We start from the raw sequence: 22,365 nt of genomic DNA, 5'->3' as shown, positions 1-22,365 counted from the left end.
CAAACAGATACATTTTAGATGGATAGGTGGTCTTCAAACACTTCAGAGATCTGCAGAATATGGCATTCAAAGATGTTTTCTTAACTTAAGACTTTCCGTGATGGTGAGATATGTCTGCTCCTGGCAGCACTAGTCTACTTCAAAGAAGATGATGGGCATTGAAGAACCTCCATATGGAGTTTGCATAATGTGGCAACCTAGCCACCAGCAAGAAACTGCCCTTGCCTCAACTGCTGACAGTATGCTGTCCAAATTGAATAAGCAGGACAGAAAGGAAGCTAACTGCCGAACTTTGCCAAGACAAGGTAGGCCAGTCTTCAAAATTCCTGCTTCACAGTAAAGTCTGTCAGATATTCTAGGCCTGTAGGCCAAAGATGATGCCCCAACGGTGCAGAGGAACCTTGGATGACTGTCCAGGCAGCCAGCTATCTCTATCATTTGTATAATTTTGGAAGTTGCTTGCTCTGCACTTCCTGTTTGCTCAGGTAATGTTTTATCCTTCTGAAGTCTCTGATGGAGTTGAAGACTAGATAGTTACAGTTTCACAGTTTTCCTTGTTACCAATTTAAAAAAAGAAACTCAAAAAAGAGATGTAGTTTATAAAGGTTGAGAGACATAAAAGCTTAAGTTGTTTATCTAAGAAAATGTTTTAAGGTCTAAAAGGATATTTTTAACTGGTAATTCAAGTTATGATAGAAAATGATTAAGGTAATCGCATTGGACTCACCAAGATATGATAAATAATAAAGAACTTTCTCTAAAGTTGCCAAATACAAAAGGACTGGTCATTGTGAATATAATTCTTACCTGATAATTGTTCTTATTGTATATAGTTTTACTGTATTAAAGTTAAAACCTTTCTTTTTTTCTTTAGACAAAAAAAGGGGAAATGTGGGATATCTGATCACACTGTGAACCCTGAGTTTGCATTAATTAAATAAAACCTTGGGTCAAGAGGTAGAGCCAGCAACTAGTTGACAGGAAGTAGTCATAGACAGAGGGAGTCAGGAAAATGAATGGAGAAACACTGGAAGTAGTAGGGAATGACTTTGAGTGTGGTAATCATTTTTGGATTGGGATGGTTGAAAAAGAGTCCTTCATGGTTGGTCACTGGCTAAGAAGGAAGGTCAGCTGGTTGCTCCTCAGCCTCTCTGAGCTAGCAGGTTTTCACCTCAGCATCTGACTCCCAAGTCTTTATTGGTAAGGTAGAACAATAGAGACTTAGTTAAAACTACATTTGGCGCTGGGCGGTAGTGGCACACACCTTTAATCCCAGCACTTGGGAGGCAGAGGCAGGCGGATCTCTATGAGTTTGGGGCCAGCCTGGTCTACAGAGCAAGATCCAGGAAAGGCCCAAAGCTAAACAGAGAAACACTGTCTACAAACAAACAAACCAAAAAACTATATTTGGCTGCCGTGGTAGAGGTGGTTCTGGCGGGACACAGAAGTCCTGCTGGGCCTTGGCCTGAGCCACAGTCAGTAGCTGAAACAGCAATAGATTCAGGTGTAGCTGCTGTACCAATGGTAAAACAAGGATCTACCATGGCATCCCACCTAAAGTCCACTCCCCCCCCCCCACCTCTGGTGTGGCATTTGTTTTTATTAGAAAATCCATTTGGTAGGTGCCCCTAATGCAGGCAGAGCCTGTTGAGGCCCCACAGCTTCCATTTAATCTTCCACCCTCTTGAGAGGAGCTGCCAGGGGACGGGGGTGTCAGACAGAGTCCAAAGGGCCCCTCCTAGACCCCCAAAGCTGTGGCTAAAGGCAGTCCTGTTTGTATGGCTTCAGCGAGGACAGGGAGGCTTGTACAAACTCCCAGGCCTGCTCTTTGCATTCTGGTTGAGTTCAGGGTAGGATCCAGGACAAGATGGCCATGGACCAAGGGCCAAGAGAACACATTTAATACCCTATGGAGTCTGGAAAACACCTGGTTTCTTGGGAGAGAGGGCCGAGGAACTGCATTCAGTTCTTCTTGGGTTTGGGAGTATCGTATTTCCTCTTGCTGGAATACCACAGGAAGCAGAACAGGGATGCCTATGGATGGCAAGGTCATGACTCCAAAGGCTGCCCAGTCCAGAAAATGGGGAGAGAATCTCCTGTCAATCTCTCGCTGGGGGAGGATTCCTTCCTGTCCAGGTGCACTGGCGAAGCCTATCACAATAGGCCCATCCTCCTGGGCGGAGATGAAGAAGTACCCAGCTTTGAGAGGACGCAGGACCACCGTGTGGGAGACATTGCTAGCAGGGCCAATCCGGTCCCACTTGACGTTGAGCATACCAGAGACAATGCCGAAGTCTTCTGGAGGGAAGGAATCGTCAGGTAATTCTGCATCTGGAGCCGACATTGTAGATGTCATACTGCAGGGTCAGGTCCCGCCCTTCCACATCATATCTGTTTAGCATTGATCTGGAGGCCAAAAGCCTGGCTCCTTCTGCTTGACTGACAGCTAACAGAGGCAACACCACGAATGCCAGTGGCCTCATTGTGAGTACCCCAAACGCCTCTCTGGGCCACAGGCCCACCAGTCCACCATTTTTATAACACTTTGCTGGCCTTTGCTCTTCAGGCATATTACCACACTTCAATACAACCTTGGGGCCGGAAGTACAGTGGGTGGTAAAGTCCTTGCCTGGAATGCTTGAGGCTTTTATTTTGGGAGGGAGGGGTGCTGATCTCTTAACAACAAAAGATAAAATGGGAAGCTCTACATGATGGTACACACCTACAAGCCCAGGACTTGGGAAGTGGAGGCCAGAGTTCTAGACAAGTCTGTCCTGTAAGTCCTTGTCTTCTAACAAGAATGAAGGTAACAAAAATGAATTAGATGCTAGAAAGCAGGGTGAAAGTGCACACGAGTCTGTGTGTGGCAGGAACAAGGCTGTGTCAAAACTTGACTTTTCTAGCCCCCAAGGGATGTGCTTGTGTCTGGCTGGAAATAAGCTCCAAACCCTTGTAGAAACTGCCAAATATCCGGCTGTTCCACAGCTAACATTGTCACAGAGTAGGTCAATATTGTGCAGCCTAGATCACCAGGGACAAATAAATAAGCAAAAAATGCTGGGAAGGAGGAAATGAAGAATTTGGGGCTAGAGTTTTTGAAAAAAAGAAAATGAAACCCAGTGGAGTCTGTTGCTTTGGTGAATTCCACCCCTACACTCTTTGTTGGACTTGTTCTCTTTTTAGGCAGAGACTCAATATGTAGCCAAGACTGACTGACCTTGCACTCACAATCCTCCATCCTTGGTTTCCCAGGTACTGGAATTACAAGTTTGCACCACCATTCCTGGCTGTTGGAATAGTTTCTTTCCAGAAACACGACTTGGTTTTAATGTTCAGTTTTCATGTTGAAAAGAAGCAATGGTTGCTTCTTTTATACAAATGACATTGCTATAACTAATCTAACAGGAAACTGTGTTGATTTACATCTTTGTTCTGTTTTTAGAAAAATGCCTGTTACCACATTTGAACATGGGATTTGGAGTGAGTGACCTAAATCTGTGTTCCTGGGTCATGGTCACTATTTGGTTCCCAAACAAACTACCTTTACTTCCCTTTCACGTGAGAGCTCTGTTTCTTTTTTACATAATTAGCAATCTAAGAAAAGAAATTTACCTCCCTCTCCTCAAAGAAGCAGTAAAACTTAGGAGACTCCAGGCAAGAACTGCCACAAGACACAGGTCACAAAGCCCTTCTGCCTCACCCAGGCTACTCAGACCCAAGTCACAGGGACTGTACTGGTTCCCCTTGGCTCTTCCATTCAGCAACAGCTCTTCAATCCCTGTGGTGTGGAGGGTGTTACAGCAGGCACTGCAGACCGCAAGACACTTGGTCACCATTCCATTTTCTTTTCTTTGCTGGTGGGAATGGGGAGGGTCCTGACAGTCTTATCTGTTAGGATCAAAGACTTCCATCCTGGCTTTTTAAGCCCTGTTGTCTTTTTTATACCAGCCAGTTGTGTTTTTAGTATCTCCCATGTGTTCACAAGGAAATGTACAGAATCTACTTCCAAAAGGCAATATTTGCTCTAATTAAGATGTTTTTAGAGTCAGGTTTGGTGGGACAGGCCTGCCAATCCCAGCATTGGGGAGTTAGAGGCATGAGAATCAAGAGTTCAAGGTCAAGGTCATCTTCAGCTACACAGCAAGTTAGATGCCAGTCTAATTAGATGTGACTCTGTCATTCACATGTATAGCTGCATACATATATATTTCAGATGTTGGGACAAAACTAATCACATGCAGAAGCAGGTCCAGTTTTGGTAAGCCAAGCACAGCACAGAATTGTCTCACTTTTGCTATTGAACCAAACTTAGTCAATGTAAGAAAATGGCTAATTGAACAGTGCTTCTGCAAAATAGAAGGCCCTGTACCAAGGACAAGTCCCCTGGTATACAATTGATTAGGAAAGTTTGAAGTGTTAGCTTATGAAACTTAGGGGAGAATGTCTAGGTGTAAGGCATATTCCCAACATACCTGCCACATAAGTGACTGTAATGAGATATAAGCTCACTAATCTTCCATTCACATTGCAGGCCTGTGAGGTACTTCCCATCTTGAGAAAAAAGCACAGCACAAGAAAGATAACTATCCAGTTATATAGGTTCTGTTACAGATCCTGGAGAGGGGAATACAGATCAGTTGTTGAATGTCACCTAACACATGAGGTCATGAGTCCATCCCCAGTCCTGAGAATACACTAGACAATTTTGCTGGAATAAGTCCAGTACTCACAAGATCAGGCTAATCCATAAAATTCAAGTCACCAGACTGAAACTGACCCAAGCAATCAAGATTAGAGAAATAACCAAATTCTCTAAACCAGTTTCATTGGTATGATAGCTAAGTATTCTATGCCCCCCACCCCAATCCCCGCATGGAGACAGGGTTTCTCTTTAACAGCCCTGGCTGTCCTGGAACTTGCTTTGTAGACCAGGCTGGTCTTGAACTCACTGAGATCCACCTGCCTCTACTCCTGATTGCTGGGATTAAAGGCATGTGGCACCACTGCCCAGCTTTATACCCCAATTCTTTCACAGAAAAAAAAAAAAGACCTGAAGTTACTTTGTATTGGCTAGTTTTGTTTCCTTTGTCTCTGTCCTAGGCTTGTACGGAAAGCACTTTAAATGCCCAATCCATTCTTTCATTTGTTTCTAATCCCTTGGGCCACTGGGAACAGTGAAAACAAAGTTGCCTAATTTAGGTGGGTGGAGGAACTGAGGATGTACTTGAGCAGTAAAAGCACTTGCTGTGGAGGCAATCCCCTCAAAAGTTATAATTTTTTTCTGAGAAAGTGCTATTTGGCATTTGAGTTTGAACCCAGGTCTGAATCTAAATCTATACTCCACTTTATTGCTAAATTCTGCTGCTTACCATAATCTGGCAGGAAGATTTAAAAAGCTAGAACAAGATGGTTTAGCCAGTAAAGGCATTAGCCACTATGTCTGACAAACCTGTTTGATCCACACACTGAAGAGAACTGAATCCTGCAAGTTGTCCCTGAACTCTACTTAGACACAAAAGGAAAACAAAACAAGACAAAAAAAGCTAAGTCTGGTGTGGTTACAACCCCCCCAACCACCACCACCACACACACACACACACACACACACACACACACACACACACACACACACACACAAGGTTCCTCTGTGTAGCCCTGGCTGTCCTGGAACTTGCTCTGTAGACCAGACTAGCCTCGAACTCAGAGATCTACTTGCCTCTGCCTCCCAAATGCTGGCATTAAAAGCGTACACCACCAAGCTCAGCTTGGCAAACAATTCCAGCACTCAGGAGGCAGAGGTAGGCAATTATCTGAATTTGAGGACAGCCTGGTCTACAAAGTAAGTTCTGTACATAGCCAGGACCGCACAGAAAAACTGTCTTGAAAAACAAAAAGCTAGGATAAAATGACATGTCACACACAGAGGCTCCATGTCCCTCCTGAGAGGGACACATCTAATATTTCACATAGCACAGTTGTTTTTTTGTTTTTTTTTTTTTTTTTTTCCCCTCAAGATTGGGTTTCTCTGTGTAGCTTTGCGCCTTTCCTGGAACTCACACTGTAGACCAGGCTGGCCTCGACCTCACAGAGATCCGCCTGCCTCTGCCTCCCAAGTGCTGGGATTAAAGGCGTGCGCCACCACCGCCCGGCCAGAGTTTTTTTTGTAGCTGTGTCTGGCCTGGAACTCACTATAAAACAACACTGACTTTGAACTCAGTGATTCACGTCTCTCTGCCTCTCCAGTGTGGGACTAAAAATGTAACATCATGTCCAAAATAGCATAGCATTTTTTGCCAAAAATGTCTAGCTAGATTTTAATGAGTGAACTGTCAGGCAGATTATGGGATATTCTACAATGGACTGGATTCTGCAAAAATATGAACTGTATTTTATGCTTTTTTGGGGGGGTAGATACTAAGGATTGAACTGAAGTATGCTAGAAAAGTCATATACTAAAAAACTTTTAAGAGAAATATATTTGTATGTGTGTGTGTGTGTGTGTGTGTGTGTGTGTGTGTGTATGTACTACGTGGAAGTCAGAGAGTAACTTTTGGGGTCTGTGCTCTCCTTCCATTATGTGGGCTGTGGGGACCAAACTCAGATCATCCACGCTTCACAGCAAGTACCCTTGCCCAGTCACCTTGCTGGCCTGAAAGCACATTTTTCAAAGCTGATTCTCGACCTATGGGTTGTGACCTCTGAATTGTTGAACAGCCCCCTTTCACAGGGGTCCCCTAAGACGATCAGAAAACTTAGATATTTACATTACAATTCACAACCATAGCATATTTAGTTACAAAGTAGCAACAAAAGTAATTTTATGGTTGAGTCACCACAACATGAGGAATTGTATTGGGGGTGACAGCGTTAGGAAGGTTGAGAACCCTGCTCTGTAGTATAAAAGACACCCTCTTCCTTTCACACCAAGTCAACTTTCAGCCTAATTTATACTCCAAGAACTCCCCATGGAAATCCCTCTGCAGCTTCAAACTTTAAATCCTTCTCATTGGTTTCACTCGTCAGAGCATGACTCCTGCCCACATAGCACTTTCTCGACTTCACATCAAGCTCCTCTTTTCCCAACAGCACCATATTTCCCTCCATGTTTTCCCAGAATCCACTCTCCCTCTAATTACTGTAGCCGATGACTTAACAATGCTGTCCTTCTGGACTGCTGTCACCCTGACCCAGCACCCTCATGTTACTGTGCAGTCTCAGCCTCTTGGCTGCCTCCTTCCTTCTCCCCAGCTTCTCCTCGCTGCTGGTCATGTTATAGGTGCTGTTACAGTTAGGTTCAGTAGGCACTCAATGTTTGCAGCATAAAGATGGTTACAGCACTACCTTAGAAACAAATATATTCAGACGGTGGTGGTGCACGCCTATAATCCCAGCACTGGGAGGCAGAGGCAGGCGGATCTCTGAGTTCAAGGCCAGCCTGGGCTAGAGTCAGATTCAGGAAAGGCTCAAAGCTACACAGAGAAATCCTGTCTCAAAAACAAACAAACAAAAAGGGGGATGGGGATTTAGCTCAGTGGTAGAGCGCTTCCTGGGTTGGGTCCTCAGCTCTGGGAAAAAAAAAAGCAACAAGTATACTGTACAGCCTGGTTGACAGTTGTGAACTTTGCTCCTTCCTTGGCTCCCTTCCATGGCCATGAGGAAACAGACCATTTTAATAATTCTGCATTCTTCTCTATTAAGAGCCTGGATGGTGTGGTGATGCACACCTGTGATTTTATTATTTATTAAGAGCCTGGATGGTGTGGTGGTGCACACCTGTGATTTTATTATTTGGGAAGTAGAGGCAGGAGGAGCACAACTTTGAGGAAAAAAATCCTTTCTTCACACTCCAGTGGTGAAAAGGTCAAACATAAGACAGTTAAGTAAAATTACCTTTGGGGTCTAGGATTAACAACACCCTATCCCAGTTCTCGAGGCTTTAATTAAATGTCACTTTCTGTCATAGTACCTGAATTGTATGTTCACAGAACTTTTACATTTGCTATATTAGGGAGCTATTCTAATCCGTCTCTTGTCACATCCATAGGATCCTTGAAGGACAGGACATTAGCGTGAGTGCCTGGGAGGAGTCAGGTAAATAGTATCTGGAGGAAAGCATGGGGGGATTGCATGAATAGTTTCTGGAGGAGACTGGAGCTGTGGAAAGAGCTGGTTCTCACAGGAAGCAGTTTTGAGAAAAAGGGCCACTGGCTGGCTACCAAATAAATGCACACCCCTGCTTTGGTTTATTTTACAATTCTGCTTCTTGAGGGGATGAGAGGTTTTCAGGTAAGGGATCAAATGTGAGATTAAAACCTTCCAAAGTGGGTTTAGTGATTGAACACATGCACGGGTTTAATGCACATCTTAAAAAACAACAAAAAATAAACTTAGTAAAACTAGTTTTACTAACAGCTGGCATGGCTTTAGAACACAAGGCATCTAGATTTCAACTTCTTACTACTGTTTCCGTTACAGTAATCTGACTGGCTGTGCCACTATCACCCAGACCTGTAGGCAGAAAAGCAGAAATACTTTCCAGTATTATGGGGCCTCTGAAGTAAAACGGGTGCTTCCTTAGCTCTCAAGGGGAAAACCCATTTCTCTATCTAATCTTTATTCACAAGGCCTCCAAACCAACCACAGCAAACAAATACTGATGATGTCTGAGCTAACATGGAGCTGCTGGAGCAATCAGAGAAGGCACAGGCACTGAGAAGGGCTGGCTGCTACACAACACATCCTCCAGACTGCCTTGATGACTGTTTTTTGTTTTCTTTGTTTTTTTCCAGAGCTGAGGACTGAACCCAGGGCCTTGCACTTGCTAGGCAAGCGCTCTACCACTGAGCTAAATCCCCAACCCCAAAGAAGTGTTTTTTTGTTTTGTTGTTCAAGACAGGGTTTCTCTGTGTAGCTTTGCCACTTTCCTGGAACTCACTTGGTAGCCCAGGCTGGCCTTGAACTCAGAGATCCGCCTGCCTCTGCCTCCTGAGTACTGGGATTAAATGCATGTGCCACCAGGCCCAGTTTATCCCCTGCTTGCTTCTCCATGTAAAAAATGGCACAATACCTAATTTCAGTTCAACTCATTTCCCTTTATTAAAGTCCAAGTTACTAGTACATAGTTTGATTCTCAAAGGAAAATTTGTTCAAATAAAACATTTCCAGGCGACTGTAGCAACAGCAGTGAGTCCTTGGGAAGCCCATCTGCAGGGGGGTTGGGGGGAGAGCAAAGAATTAGTAAACAAAGTGCTAAGAGGAAGGTCTCCTACTTAAAACCACCTTTGGTACTGCAGTCCCAGGAGCCCATCACCACCACTCTGGAGCACTTTCTGCTTTTAATCCAGCCCCAGTCAACTTACAGGGATGAGCTTTAGGGCCTCTTCATAATTTTACTACTGGTACTTAGCCTTCTTTTTGGACTAGAAAAGCATTTAAAACCAGGTAATCCTAGCACTCAGATCAATGTAAACAACAGCATAGTAATTTAGGGGCTGATGGAGATGGCTCGGCAGGTAAAGGCACTTGCTGCTGAGCCTCACAACTTGAGATGAATCTCCAGGACCCACCTGGTAGGCTAAAACTGACTGTCCTCTGAACTCCACAGTTGCTGTGACACAAGCGCCAACCCCCCACATATGCAGTCATCAACCCACCGCTTTCTCTGAGCTGCCTCTTCTCCTGCCTTGGTCAGGGACGCGCTACTTACAGAGGGGAGTTTATACTTTGTCGAGGCCCAGTTCCTCTGGAGTGGAAATTCCCAGTTCATTTAAAGTTGGTCTAAGTTCCTGGATGACATAGGGGTAGATTTCTTTATGAGGTCCTGCTTTGTCCTGTTGGCAATAAGAATAATCTATTAACAAATGAAACTAGAGAGCATTTAATCACATTTAATCACACTTGCAAGGCTAGGGTTATACTCAGTTGGTAGAATGGCCACTAAGCATTCTGCTGAAGGCTTCCAGTTTGGTCCTCAGAACCACAAAACCAGGTGCTTACTCCTGCTATCCTAGCGCTTCAGAATTAGAGGCAGGAGGATCAGAAGTTTCAATGTGGGGATGACAGAGGAAAAGGTAATTAAACATGCCCATCAGGCATCAGAAAAATTAAATTAACACAAGAAGAGTTTTAAAATTTGCTTTCAATTTAAAGGCCTAACTGAATTAACTACCAGTGCTGAATGGACTGACAGCTTACAGAACCCTTAATTATAGATAAGGTATTGTCACCTTCCCCCTTACAAACTTTAACACCACCCCACTTCCCTCCTAAAAGGTTTCTTTGTGAAGTCCTGGCTGTCCTGGAACTAGCTCTGCATACCAGGCTGGTCTTGGACTCACATAGTGCTGGAATTAAAGGCATGCACTACCACACCTGGCTCCTGAAACTTTCTTACAGAACATGTCTTTTCATGGATAATTGTACTCAGAGGATATGATGTGATAGGTGATATGGCCCACCTACTTCTGGCACAACCTTAGTGTCATTATTTTACTGACCTTAACAACCTCCAAGATGCGAACAGCACTAGCAAAATCATTTAACCGTCTACATGCACGCAAAGCAGCATCAATGATTTTGGGCTCAGGAACCAGATCATAGCCAACAAGTGTGTTCATCCCTGTCAAGTTTAAAAAAAAAAAAAAAAGAGTCACATTAACCAGACAGGGTTTCTCTGTGTACCTTTGTGCCTTTCCTGGAACTCGCTCTGTAGACCAGACTGGCTTCGAACTCACAGAGATTCGCCTGCCTCTGCCTCCCAAGTGCTGGGATTACAGGCATGCACCACCACTGCCCAGCAAAATATCCTTCCTTCTTAACACTAAAATTCAGTTATCTACTTCCCACAGCTTAGCTCTCTATATTCTTTTTGTTTGTTTGTTTTTTTCTTTGTTTTTCAAGACAGTTTCTCTGTGTAGTTTTGGTGCCTGTTCTGGATCTCTCTCTGTAGACCAGGCAGGCCTCGAACTCATAGAGATCTGCCTGACACTGTCTCCAGAGCGCAGGGATTAATGGTGTGCACCACCACTGCCTGGCGCTCTCTATATTCTTACTGAATCATGAACATATGACCTTATCTGTTTGGGCCACTGTTCTCTTATTTATGAGAATCTACCTGTAACAAACTAGTAAGGACAGGATGACTCTTCCACAATGAATTAGTAGAATTATGAAAAAGTTAAGATTAAAGTTGCTGGGCGGGCCAGGCGGTGGTGGCGCACGCCTGTAATCGCAGCACTCGGGAGGCAGAGGCAGGTGGATCTCTGTGAGTTCGAGGCCAGCCTGGTCTATGAAGCAAATTCCAGGACAGCCAGGACTGTTACACAGAGAAACTCTGTCTAGAAAAACAAAAACAAATAAAAAAGAACTTCCCCAGCTGCAGCAAGATAGGGCCATTACATTTTTTTTTTCTTTTTCCAAGACAGGGTTTCTCTGTGTACCATTGTGCCTTTCCTGGAACTTGCTTTGGAGACCAGGCTGGCCTCGAACTCACAGAGATCCACCTGCCTCTGCCTCCCAAGTGCTGGGATTAAAGAGAAGTTAAAAGCACTTGGTTTCTTGCTTTTGTTACTGTAAAATATCTGAACAAAAACCACAACCATGCCTGCAGCTACAGACTCGTGGTCTGAGATGACTTATATAGTTAGGACAGGTACAATTAATGGCTGGTTAACATAATGCTATTTATTCCTGCTTTAAAGAAAGAAATCTACAACTCATAACTTAAAACTAACAAGAACCTCAAGCAGAGGGTGGGGATCAAATGACTGCTCATGTAAATTATCTGAAGGCACAAAACTAGTAACTGCAGGTCTGTTTTTGGTTTTCATAAGTGTGGTGTATTTATTAATGGGTAGAGGCCAAGGATGCTATTAAACACCCTCCAGTGCAGAGAACAGACCCTCACAACAAAGAAGTTTCTGGCTCAAATGTCAATAGTTCATGTGTTCCCTTTTTCTCCTTCTTCCCAGTGCTGGGGACCAAACCCAGAACCATGCATGCTAGGCAAGGGCTCTATCACAGACAGCCCTGCTGTTTGGTTTAAAACTCACACTTTGTAGAAAACATTACAGAAGTTGTAGACTTTCCTAACTACAAGCTGTGTGACAATCACCAGCTCACAGTTTGTTTCAAACTAGTTGCTTTCAATAAAGTAGTAGAAATAGTTCTTATTTACACACCCAAACAGATAGATATGTCCACGTTCCAATTACCTTTACGCAATTCCCAGGCATCGATGTCTGGCTTGTTGAAATATGTCACCCAGCGAGCATCAAACTCCTCATCTGTCTCATGAGATCCATGAGAATAGCAGCGAATAGACTGGACAGCTACAAAGGAGAAGAGCAATGACTTCAATAGTGAAAGACTATTTTGAATTGTAAATGCTATATCCTGTCCTTAATGCAGTAATTGGCAGAAGGAAGAGTAGAGAACTGAAAAGGCAAAAATACATAAAGAATGTTTTGGGGCTGGGCAGTGGTGGCACATGTCTTTAATCCCAGCACTCAGAAGGCAGAGCCAGGTGGATCCCTGTAAGTTCAAGGCCAGCCTGGTCTATAGAGCAAGATCCGGGACAGGCACCAAAACTACACAAAGAAATCCTGTCTCAACACTCTGGAAATGTAGGCAAGAGGATTGAGCTCAGTCTGGGCTACACAGTAAAGATGATGCTCAGTGCATCAAAGCAATTGCCATACAAACCTAAAGACCTGAGTGATCCCTAAAATCCACATAAAGACAGAAAGGTAAGAACCAATGAAGTTGTCCTCTGACCTCCATGTGCACATTGTGGCATGCACACATCTGCAGCCACACACTCAACCGTAAGTTTTAAATATGTGTATGTATGAATGTCTGTGAGTGGGTATATCCACATAAATGCAAGTAACCCTGGGAAGCCAGAACTACTGGATGTCATGGAGCTGGAGTTACAGGCCATTGTGAGCCTTCTAATCGGAGTACTGGGAACTGAATTCAGGTAGTACTCTGGAAAAGCAGTAAGTGCTCTTAACTAAAGAGTCATCTCTTCAGCTCTTACAGTGCATTATAGCCTTAATATAACTGATAGAAAAAAAAAAAAAAAAAAAAAAACGACAAAATGTATAACCATTTTAGGAGAAAGACTGTAAGATCAAATGAAAGGATTTTCTCTTGAATAACCATTTGCACCTGGAGCAAAATACCTGCCATTAGTCACACAAGATCACAGCCCAAGCCCCAATTTCCAGAGACTAATTTTCTGCCCAACTCTGGTCCCAAACAAACTGGAACACATGTATGAATGGGCAGAAAATAGATATGTTTTAATACTTTTTGGCAAGGAAAAAGGTCCCTAGACCTAAATGTAGCTCATTCTAAACATTCGATCAAAACTACACATATATTCAGTATCTCAGAAGACTAACACATTTATACACCACAAAGCACAGACTGCAGTAACCTTCCATCTCATGGTTACCTAGACGTTCAAAAACTAAAGTTATCCTTACTTAAAGTGTAAGTATAAAATGGTATAACGACTTTCAAAGACTGCTTAGTTGGTTCTTATCAAGTTAAAACACAGCTACAGGGCTGGAGAAATGGCTCAGTGGTTAAGAGCACTGACTGCCATTGTAATAAATTTTTGTAAAAACAAAACAAAACAAAAGAACACAAAGGGTACTAACTGTTCTTCCAGAGGACCCAGGTTCAATTCCCAGCACCCATATGGCAGCTATCAACTGTCTATAACTCAAGATCTGACACCCTCACACAGACATATAAGAACACAAAGGGTACTAACTGTTCTTCCAGAGGACCCAGGTTCAATTCCCAGCACCCATATGGCAGCTATCAACTGTCTGTAACTCAAGATCTGACACCCTCACACAGACATACATACAGGCAAGGCACCAATGCACATAAAATAAAAATAAATAAATTATAAAAACATAGCAACAACAACAAAAAAAACCCATAGCTACAATAAAAATCCAGTAATTTTCCGCTTAAATATTTACTCAAGAAAAATCAAAGGGTATGTATATTCTCCTAGAGTTAAGTTTTTGTTTGATTTCCCTAGTCCCCAGTGGTTGGATCCCAGGGCCTTACCTGACCAGTTCTTTAACTCTGGGTTAACTGTTAGGTTTACCTTCAACCTAGAAAAGTATTTCATGGTAGCCAATTTCTTTTGGTTATTTCTAGGTGTGGATTTGAGTGCTAGCTTTGTTTTCTAACTATAAAAACAGATAGCCAGCAACTATAAATTCAAGCCAAGGTGACCATGCCCTTCAAAGTTTTGATTACCCTTTTTTAGAATCCAAATTCCAAACTATTACATGAAGGGGGAAAAAAGCTGGGTCCGTGACTCACGTCTGTAACACTACCACTTTGGAAGTTGAGGCCAGCCTGCACTACAGAGTAAAACCCAATCTCAGAAAACAAAACAAACCCTTATAAAACAATCATTAGGGCCAAGCATAGTGGCACTTTAACCCCAGTACTAAGGAGGCAGAGGCAAGGTAGATCTCCATGAATTCCAGACTCACCAAGGTTATAAAAAAGACCCTGTCTCAAAAACAATAGCCGGGGGGTGGTGGTGGTGGTGGTGGTGGTGGTGGTGGTGGTGGTGGTGGTGGTGCAGCACACCTTTAATCCCAGCACTTGGGAGGCAGAGTCAGGAGGATCTCTGTGAGTTCGAGGCCAGCCAGTTCTACACATCGAGATCCAGGACAGGCACCAAAACAACACAGAGAAACCCTGTGTGTGTTGGGGGTGGGGGGAGAGGGATGACGAGGGACCCAACAATAAAAAAACAAACACTGGGTGTATGCACATCTGTTTTCCAACAGCAAAACCAGACTATCCTATGTCCCACAAAGTTTAAATTATATTTCTAAATCCAGTAATGGGTAGAACCTATTCTATTAGCTAAGGACTTGTCCCTAGACACTCCTCCCACAAATAAGGCAATGTATTTATTTATTTATTTGGTTTTTTCCAGACAGGGTTCCTCTTTGTAGCTTTGGAGCCTGTCCTGGATCTTGCTGTGTAGCCCAGGCTGGCCTTGAACTCACAGAGATCCGCCTAGCTCTGCCTCCTGAATGCTGGGATTAAAGGTGTGTGTCACCACTGCCCAGCAATGTTTTATTTATATATATTGATACACAGGTTTTATTTTTCTCTTGAGACAGCATCTCTCTATGTATTGAAGGCTGGCCTGAATGCTCCATCCCCCTGCCTCAGCCTCTCAAAAGCTGGAATTAGATCAGGTACAACTCTTTCTCCCTCACATACCTAATGGTTGTTGTTGTTTTTAGAGAAATTATACAGGTACCTCTCCCCCCTAGCACCCTACTTAAACACATTTTCTTTGCCTCAGTGGGTTCCATGTGATGTGAGCACACACACGTATGTATTTTGAGACAGGGTCTTATGTAGCCTAAACTGGCTTGAAACTTGCTATGTGGACAAGAATGACCCTGAACTTTTGCTTTTCCTGACTCCACCTCCCAGATTACATGCATGCACTACCATGCTGGCTGGTAATAAAAATTTCAGGTAATTATTCCGTGCTTTGATACAACCTAAAGGCATCAGAGGAGAAAAAGAGAAGTCTGAAAATGTAAATGCTTAAAACAATAATCTACTTCTGGGCCAGGCTATAACTCAGCTAGTTAAATGCTTACCTAGAATGCAGAAAGTCCCCAGTTCAATCTCCAACATCGAGCAGGCGGGGCATAGTAACTCAAACCTATAACCCGGCACTTGAGAAGCAGAAGCTGATCAGAAGTGTACTGTCATCTTCTGCTCCACAGTGAGGCCAGTCCAGGCTATAGGAGTCTCCTCCTACCCAGCCACCCAAAAAGATATTTCTAACACTGGTGCTGGCATTCAGTTCTACAAGTTTAGAAAAAGCCAACACTATACTTAGAAAAATAAAATAAAATAAAGGGCTCATTAATCCTTTGTGTTCAAATTTGGCTAAATCAGATGATTTTCTGCTTAAAAATTAATCAGGCCAGAAGGCCCCAAGAATAGTGTAGTGGTGATTCTTGGAATGAGGGACAGAAGCAAATGATATGCAGGGTGCATTACAAGTTCAACAGCAGGATTATTGAGTGCAAAGCTTAAGAACTCAAGGGCCTAAGGTTAAACACCTGCAAACAATACAAAGTGCTAGGTAAGTCAAGCAGTTTATCAAGAGAAAAAACAGCGTCACCCTTCCAGGTCTGTGAAGTTTTTGGGTAAGAATGTAGGAGCCAGGATATCAGAATTTCAAGGGCTGACTAGAGTTTTATTTAAAATACTGATTAGGAAGTGGATGCGGGAGTATCAGGAGTTTAAGGTTATCCTTACATTCAAGGCCAGCCTGGGCTACAAGAGACCCTGCCTCTAAACAAACAAACAAATAAATAAAATCAGGGGCCAGAAAGATTGCTCAGTGGAGCTGGACCTCAGAACCCACATGAAATGCTGGGTGGACAGGTGCTGTCAACTGCAGTCCCACCCTCAGAAGGTAGAGGACCTTGAACAAACCGACTAGGGAGATTAATCCTATCAGCAAGTTCAAGGAAGGTGGAAGAGCTATAGAGCAGCAGCTCTCAACCTGGAGGATGAGTTATCAGATATGTAGGGTATCAGATATTTACATTACAGTTCATAACTAGCAAGATTATAGTTATGAAGTAGAAACCAAATAACTTAATGGTTGGGGTCCCCACAACATGAGGAACTGTATTAAAGGGTCACAGCATTAGGAAGGTTGAGAACCACTGCTCTAGAGGATGTATCCCAACATCAACCGGGGGCCCCCACATACCCTTCTTCGTTTTACTTTACTGAGACAGGGTCCCAGCTCTGTATCTTAGACTGATCTGTAACTCTTAGAGATCCTCCTGCCTCAGCCTCCCTAGCTTAAGCCACCGTGGCTCAGTTGTTGTTGTTGTTGTTCTTTTTTTTTTGAGACAGGGTGGCACACACCTTTAATCCTAGCACTCAGAAAAGGCAGAGGCAGAAGCAGCCAAGTTTCTGAGTTCGAGGCCAGCCTGGTCTACAGAGTGAGTTCCAAAACAGCCAGGGCTACACAGAGAAACCCTGTCTCAAAAAAAAAGACATCTTAGAGCCTATTATATACCTAGGCTGTGAAGTATGGTCCACTTGTCCTATATTTGGTTCATGGTTGGCAGAAATGTGCAAAGCATATTTAGTTTGTTCTGAGTCACTTCATTTTTAGGTTGAGATTTGTTATTGGTGTGAGATCATAGGTTTTTTTGTAACTGAAAGTCAAAGACTCAGAACAAACTAAATATGCTTTGCACATTTCTAAGATGTCTGCTGACAAAACCCATTAATGTGTAGGAGGTATTTACCAGATCTCATTTTATTATTTAGCAAGGCATGACCATATCAAGCCTTTGTGCCAGATAAGGTGTCAAGAGTTGCATTATCTAATTTTAACCTCACAGATACCAAAACATTATCTTCTTTCTCTCTTTTCTTTCTTCTCTCTCTCTCTCTCTCTCTCTTTTTTTTTTTTTTTTTTTTTTTTTTCAAGACAGGGTTTCTCTGTGTAGCCCTGGCTGGAACTCTGTAGACCAGGCTGTCCTTGAACTCAGAGATGCTTCTGCCTCTCCAGTGCTGGGATTAAAGGCATTCACCACCCAAAACATCTCAACTACAGAAAGGCAACTAAAGCTTAAGATCAATTAGTATGTACAAGGTCACACAGCTAAAAAGGACCGCAAACCATGTGCAACCAATACTGCCCCTTGTGGCAGTATTTAGGGACAACCATCTAAAATGAAGCCTTTGGTTTCTGAATAGAAAACCAATGAAAAGCCTCAGAGATAAACCTAGAGAACTTTAGTCTAAAGTTTTCCTAAATAACTTTAACACTTTCCAAACCTTCTTTAAAAAAAGTAGAAAATTTCCCTGTTGTACAAATTCCTGAAGTTCAATGCCCCTCCTCCCTGCTAAGAAAGAGAGAGAAGAAAAAGTAGAAATTTTCCTTTAAAAAAAATCTCCCAGCTTCTGGTCTTCCATGGAGGAGAAAGAAAATAAAAATAAAAATAAATAAAAATAAAAAATCTCCCAGTTAAGCGTGGTGCTGGGCCTACAATCCCAGGATCCAAGAGGCAGTGGCAGAGAGGCTGCTACAAGTCTGAGATCAGACTGATCCACACAGTAAATTCCAGGTAGGACAAGTCTCTATGAGGTGACCCCCAACTCAAAAGCCGAAAACAATAAAGAAATTTTCCACGATATTTTTGTATATGAAAAAAAAAATTGCAAAGCCATTTGTTGCCTTAGCAAGTAAAGAAAACACACACACACACAAACACCAGGATAGTCCAAACTTAACTAAGAAAGAGGAAACAGCCCCACCACTAAAAAAAGTCAGGTTTTTCAAAGTAGGCTTCTTCTGTAGACACGATCATCTCCTTGGCTTCTTTTTTTATGTATGTTTTGCCTGTGTGTTATGTGCACCTCATAGGGTGCCTGAGGAAGTCAGAAGAGGTTGTCAGATCCTCTAGATGTGGGTGCTGGGAATAGAACCTAGGTCCTAAAAGAACAAGTGAGCCCCATACCTCTGGGTCTTTTAAAAACCGAACCCCCTACACTTGGTTCTTATGTTGCTAATACATTACAAAAGACAAATTAAATGAAGCAAAAAATATTCTTTAGGTTTAAATAACCAAGGAAACATAATGTTGGAGTGTCTGAGTTACTTTTGTGTGTGTGTAAGACAGGGTCTCACACGTAGCCAGCGCTAGACTAGGATACACAAGAGATTCACCTGCTGCTGCCTTCCTATGAGAGGTGGAATACCATCCCTGGCTGAATTACTTTTATATTAACACACAAGAATTAAATTTCACAAAGTAGTACACACTACCATCACAGGCCAGGATCTAAGCACAACTACTGTAATTAAAAGTACAATGCTTTGCTTGAGCTGGGTGTGGTGGCTCCCACGGATGATCCCCGCACTTTGAGAAGCAGGAGAAATGCACTAAACTCCTAACATTTTTTGAGTTCTAGGCCAGTATTGGACCTAGACAGAGGCCCTGTCTCAAAAATAAAATACGAGTATTTCTTTGAGTTTGAGGCTGGCCTTGTTTACAGCGAGTTCCAGCATAGCTAGGGCTACACAGTGAGACATACCAAAAACCAAACAAAACCAAAAAAAAAAAGACGCACATTGCTAGTGCAGGCGGCTGAAGATGCACTAAGTGGCGAGCAATTATCTAGCATGCAGGAGGCCTTGGGTCCCTCCCCGGCACTGGGGGGTGGGCAGTGATGGACACAAAATCTCCAGATCATATATAAGGCGGAACAAGCAACAAGAGTCAACACTTCATAGCCAGAATTCAGGCTCCTAATTTTAAATGGGAGGAGTGGGGATCCATGAAGCTTTCCCATGTTTGTACACCCAATATTCCTGGTTTTTTGGTACCCAATTCTGCAAACGTTAACATTCTTACGGTTAATACCTATCAACATTCAGGCTCTCTCGCAAACCGTAAGAAACCACCACACACGTTTTATCTGTTTTAAACGTATCACTAGAAAGTGGCTCAACAGTCCTGAAACGTGACCGTACCGAGTTATGAAGGTGACACAAAAAATGCCAGCAGAGAATTGCCCGATTAAGACTAAAAGTGTATTGTGTCCCACTGGGAAATCAAATAGTGTTCTAGGAAACGCAGGGGCGGGCGGCGTGCCCGGAGGCTCAATGTCACCTTCGCCAAGACGCCGTAGGCCGGCGGGGCCACTCCCGGTCAGGTGGTTGCGGGGTCAGCGCCGGGGACGGTCACGGCCCAGAGACTGAAAGGGAGCGCCGAGTCCTGTCCTCAGCGACCCGGGCAGGTCCACACCTGACGGGTCGTGGATCCGGCACCAGGAAGTGGCAGGAAGGAGGCCTGGGGGGGCGCTTCCTCGAGTCTCCCATACAACTGCGGGCGGCAGCGGACGGACTGCGGTCACCGGGCTCGGCTGCCGGCTCGCAGGGCAAAGGCTAGGCCGCCAGGGAGCCTACCCTCGAGTGGCGGCGGGAGCCCAGGTCACAGCAAGGACACGCGGGCGCGGGCAGTGGAGGGCGCAGGCCTTACCGGCGGCGGGACTGGGGGCCGAGACGGGGTGCAGAAAGCCTCGGGCGGCCGCGGCTGCGGTACAGCGACGAAGGGCAGCGGCGAGCATGACGGCGACCGCAGCGCACTGGCTGGGGCTGAAGAGAAGCCGGTGTGAGCTCGCGGGCGGCTCAGCAGTTCGCGGGGGCCGGACTCACGCAGCGACGCACGCGGGGCGGAGCAGAAGGCCCGCCCACTGCGGAGCGCGCGCCTGCGGAAGCGGGTGTGTGTGTGTGTGGGGGGGGGTTACCATGAGGCCGCTACGGCGGCGCGTAGAGGACAAACCACACCGGCGCCTTGCGGTTGCTCTTCAGATGACCTGGGTCGCATAGTGAACTTCTCGGCGTGGGAGGAAAGGCGGGGCGAGCAATGGACAGTGTGGATTTTGAATCCGACTACGGAGGAGATACCAAATGCTATGATCCCAACGCTCTGCAGGCTAAGGATTAGAATTCCAGACCCTCCTTGCAGCCTGTGTCTCTAAAGAATATTCTTTCTCCCCCTCACTGGGCGTGGCTATTCAGGCCAATAATCTCAACCCTTTGGAGGTTGGGGCAAAAGGACCTGGGATTCAAGGACAGTCTGAGTCACATGACCCCGTGGTTTTTGGGTTTTTTTTGTTTTGTTTTGTTTGTTGGGGTTTTTTGTTTGTTGGGTTTTTTTGTTTGTTTTTTACAAAAAAAAAAACTCATTTATTGCGTCTTACAGATAAGGAAACAGACTCAGAAATTAGGTTGTTTAGGGTCTAGGGAGATGGTTCAGTGGATACGGTGTAAACATGAGGACCTGAGTTCAGATCCCACAAAAGCTCAGCATCCACATAAAAGCCAGTCTGGAATCCCAGTGCTGGGGTACTGAGACAGGTGGATCCTGGAGGTTCACTGACCAGCCAATCTAGTCCAAACAGCAAACTCCAAGTTCAGTGAGATACCTCTTGGGAAATAAGGTGGAAATTGATAGCAGAAGATACCCGACGTCAACTTCTGGTATCCTCTTGTGCGCGTGCGTCACACACACACACACACACACACACACACACACACACACACACAGAGTGTAGGCTGCCAATCAGATTCCTCTTCACAGCCTCAGATCTGAAGACTCACTTGAATGTTTATGGTCAAACATCTGCTTTACTCCCTACAGAAGGGCTGGGAATCACACAAACTAGCTGTTTAAAAGAATCCCATCATTACCTTCCAGTTTTCTGGCTCAAAAGTGTAGGCACAGGATGCCTAGATTCTCTCACAAGGCTGAAAATCGATGTGTTAGCTGTGTCTGTGTCTCATTTGAAACTTGGAGTCCTTTTCCAAGGTCATTCAGGTTGTTGGCATAATTCAGTTTGTTTCTTGCTACCAGCCAAGAATACTCTTAGCAGCAAGAAGCCATCCTGGTATCCTCACCGCATGACCCACCTTCATAGACTCACTCACAATACTTTAGTTTATTTCTTCAAGCCAGCATCAAGTCTATGGTAAATTCACCCTCTTTTAAAGACCCTTCTAAACCAGGCAATGGTGGTGTACACTTTTAATCCCAGCACTCAGGAGGCAGAGACAGGCAGAACTCTGTGAGTTGGAGGTCAGCCTGGACTGCATAGTGAGACCTTATCTAAACAAACAAACAAACAAACAAACAAACAAAACGAACCCCCTCTAAACTAGTAAATGGTGGTGCATGAGCCTGTAATCCTAACACTTGGGAAACAGAAGGAGGGTCACTATAAGTGCTAGGCCAGCTTGGTCTACATAATGACTTCTAGGCTGGGTAGGGGTTTTATATATACTGTAAGACTCTGTCTCAAAAACTCATATACCTATAGTCTTCACTTGATTAGTTCAGGCCCACCTTGAGTAAACATTTGATTAACTCTGAAAAAACACTAATTCAGTTTTTACTAATTTAATTAAATTCTGACATTATCTATCCAGATATAGACTCAATCCCCAAGACTATCCTCCACTTCAGACATGCATCTCAAGGCAAGGCCTCTGGAACTCCTGGTCAACCAGCCTCCAATAAGCATTCCTATAATTCCTTCCTTGGATGCTATTAATTTGGTAGAGAAACTTATAAGACTCAGGGGAACACCATAATCCTTGTTCTTTTCCTAAAGCTCCCACCTGTTAAGCTGTCTTGAAGCTCTCTGAACATTGTCTTTGTTGTTTATTTTTTTGGTTTTTTGAGACAGGGTTTAACTGTATAATCCTGGCTGTCCTGGAACTTACTGTTTAGGCCAGGTGGACCTCCAACT

The 22,365-nt window shown here is 44.0% G+C and overlaps 2 protein-coding genes across 2 annotated transcripts; both read right to left on the bottom strand.

Annotated features, from left to right (window-relative positions):
- Nucleotides 1–1,750: 1,750 nt before the first annotated feature.
- On the bottom strand, nt 1,751–2,508 carry Ssr2 (signal sequence receptor subunit 2). Its single transcript, XM_036194161.1, is given in 3 exon segments — nt 1,751–2,019; nt 2,021–2,333; nt 2,335–2,508. Coding segments are annotated over 3 exon segments (519 nt in total). The 5' UTR covers nt 2,484–2,508; the 3' UTR covers nt 1,751–1,962.
- Nucleotides 2,509–9,071: 6,563 nt separating this feature from the next.
- Nucleotides 9,072–20,298, bottom strand: LOC118587956 (cytochrome c oxidase subunit 5A, mitochondrial). Its single transcript, XM_036194163.1, has 5 exons — nt 20,094–20,298; nt 12,213–12,329; nt 10,497–10,618; nt 9,707–9,830; nt 9,072–9,204 (listed from the first exon to the last, which is right to left on the bottom strand). The coding sequence occupies exons 1-4, from the start codon at nt 20,179–20,181 to the stop codon at nt 9,717–9,719; spliced, it is 441 nt and encodes a 146-aa protein (XP_036050056.1). The 5' UTR covers nt 20,182–20,298; the 3' UTR covers nt 9,072–9,204; nt 9,707–9,716.
- Between the last annotated feature and the right edge of the window lie 2,067 nt (nt 20,299–22,365).

Source organism: Onychomys torridus, chromosome 7 (assembly GCF_903995425.1).
Source record: "Onychomys torridus chromosome 7, mOncTor1.1, whole genome shotgun sequence".
Lineage (NCBI taxonomy): Eukaryota > Metazoa > Chordata > Mammalia > Rodentia > Cricetidae > Onychomys > Onychomys torridus.
Note: the sequence above shows the minus strand (reverse complement) of the source record. Positions and strands in the feature narration are given on the sequence as shown.

What these genes read in the sequence shown, in the direction of transcription:
- LOC118587956 (XM_036194163.1), bottom strand. Translation starts at nt 20,181, where the DNA reads ATGCTCGCCGCTGCCCTTCGTCGCTGTACCGCAGCCGCGGCCGCCCGA. An exon ending in GGCCCCCAGTCCCGCCGCCG is followed by an intron (nt 12,330 to 20,093) that starts GTAAGGCCTGCG and finishes TCTCCTTTGTAG; the next exon opens with CTGTCCAGTCTATTCGCTGC. An exon ending in GCATCTTGGAGGTTGTTAAG is followed by an intron (nt 9,831 to 10,496) that starts GTCAGTAAAATA and finishes TATTGCCAACAG; the next exon opens with GACAAAGCAGGACCTCATAA.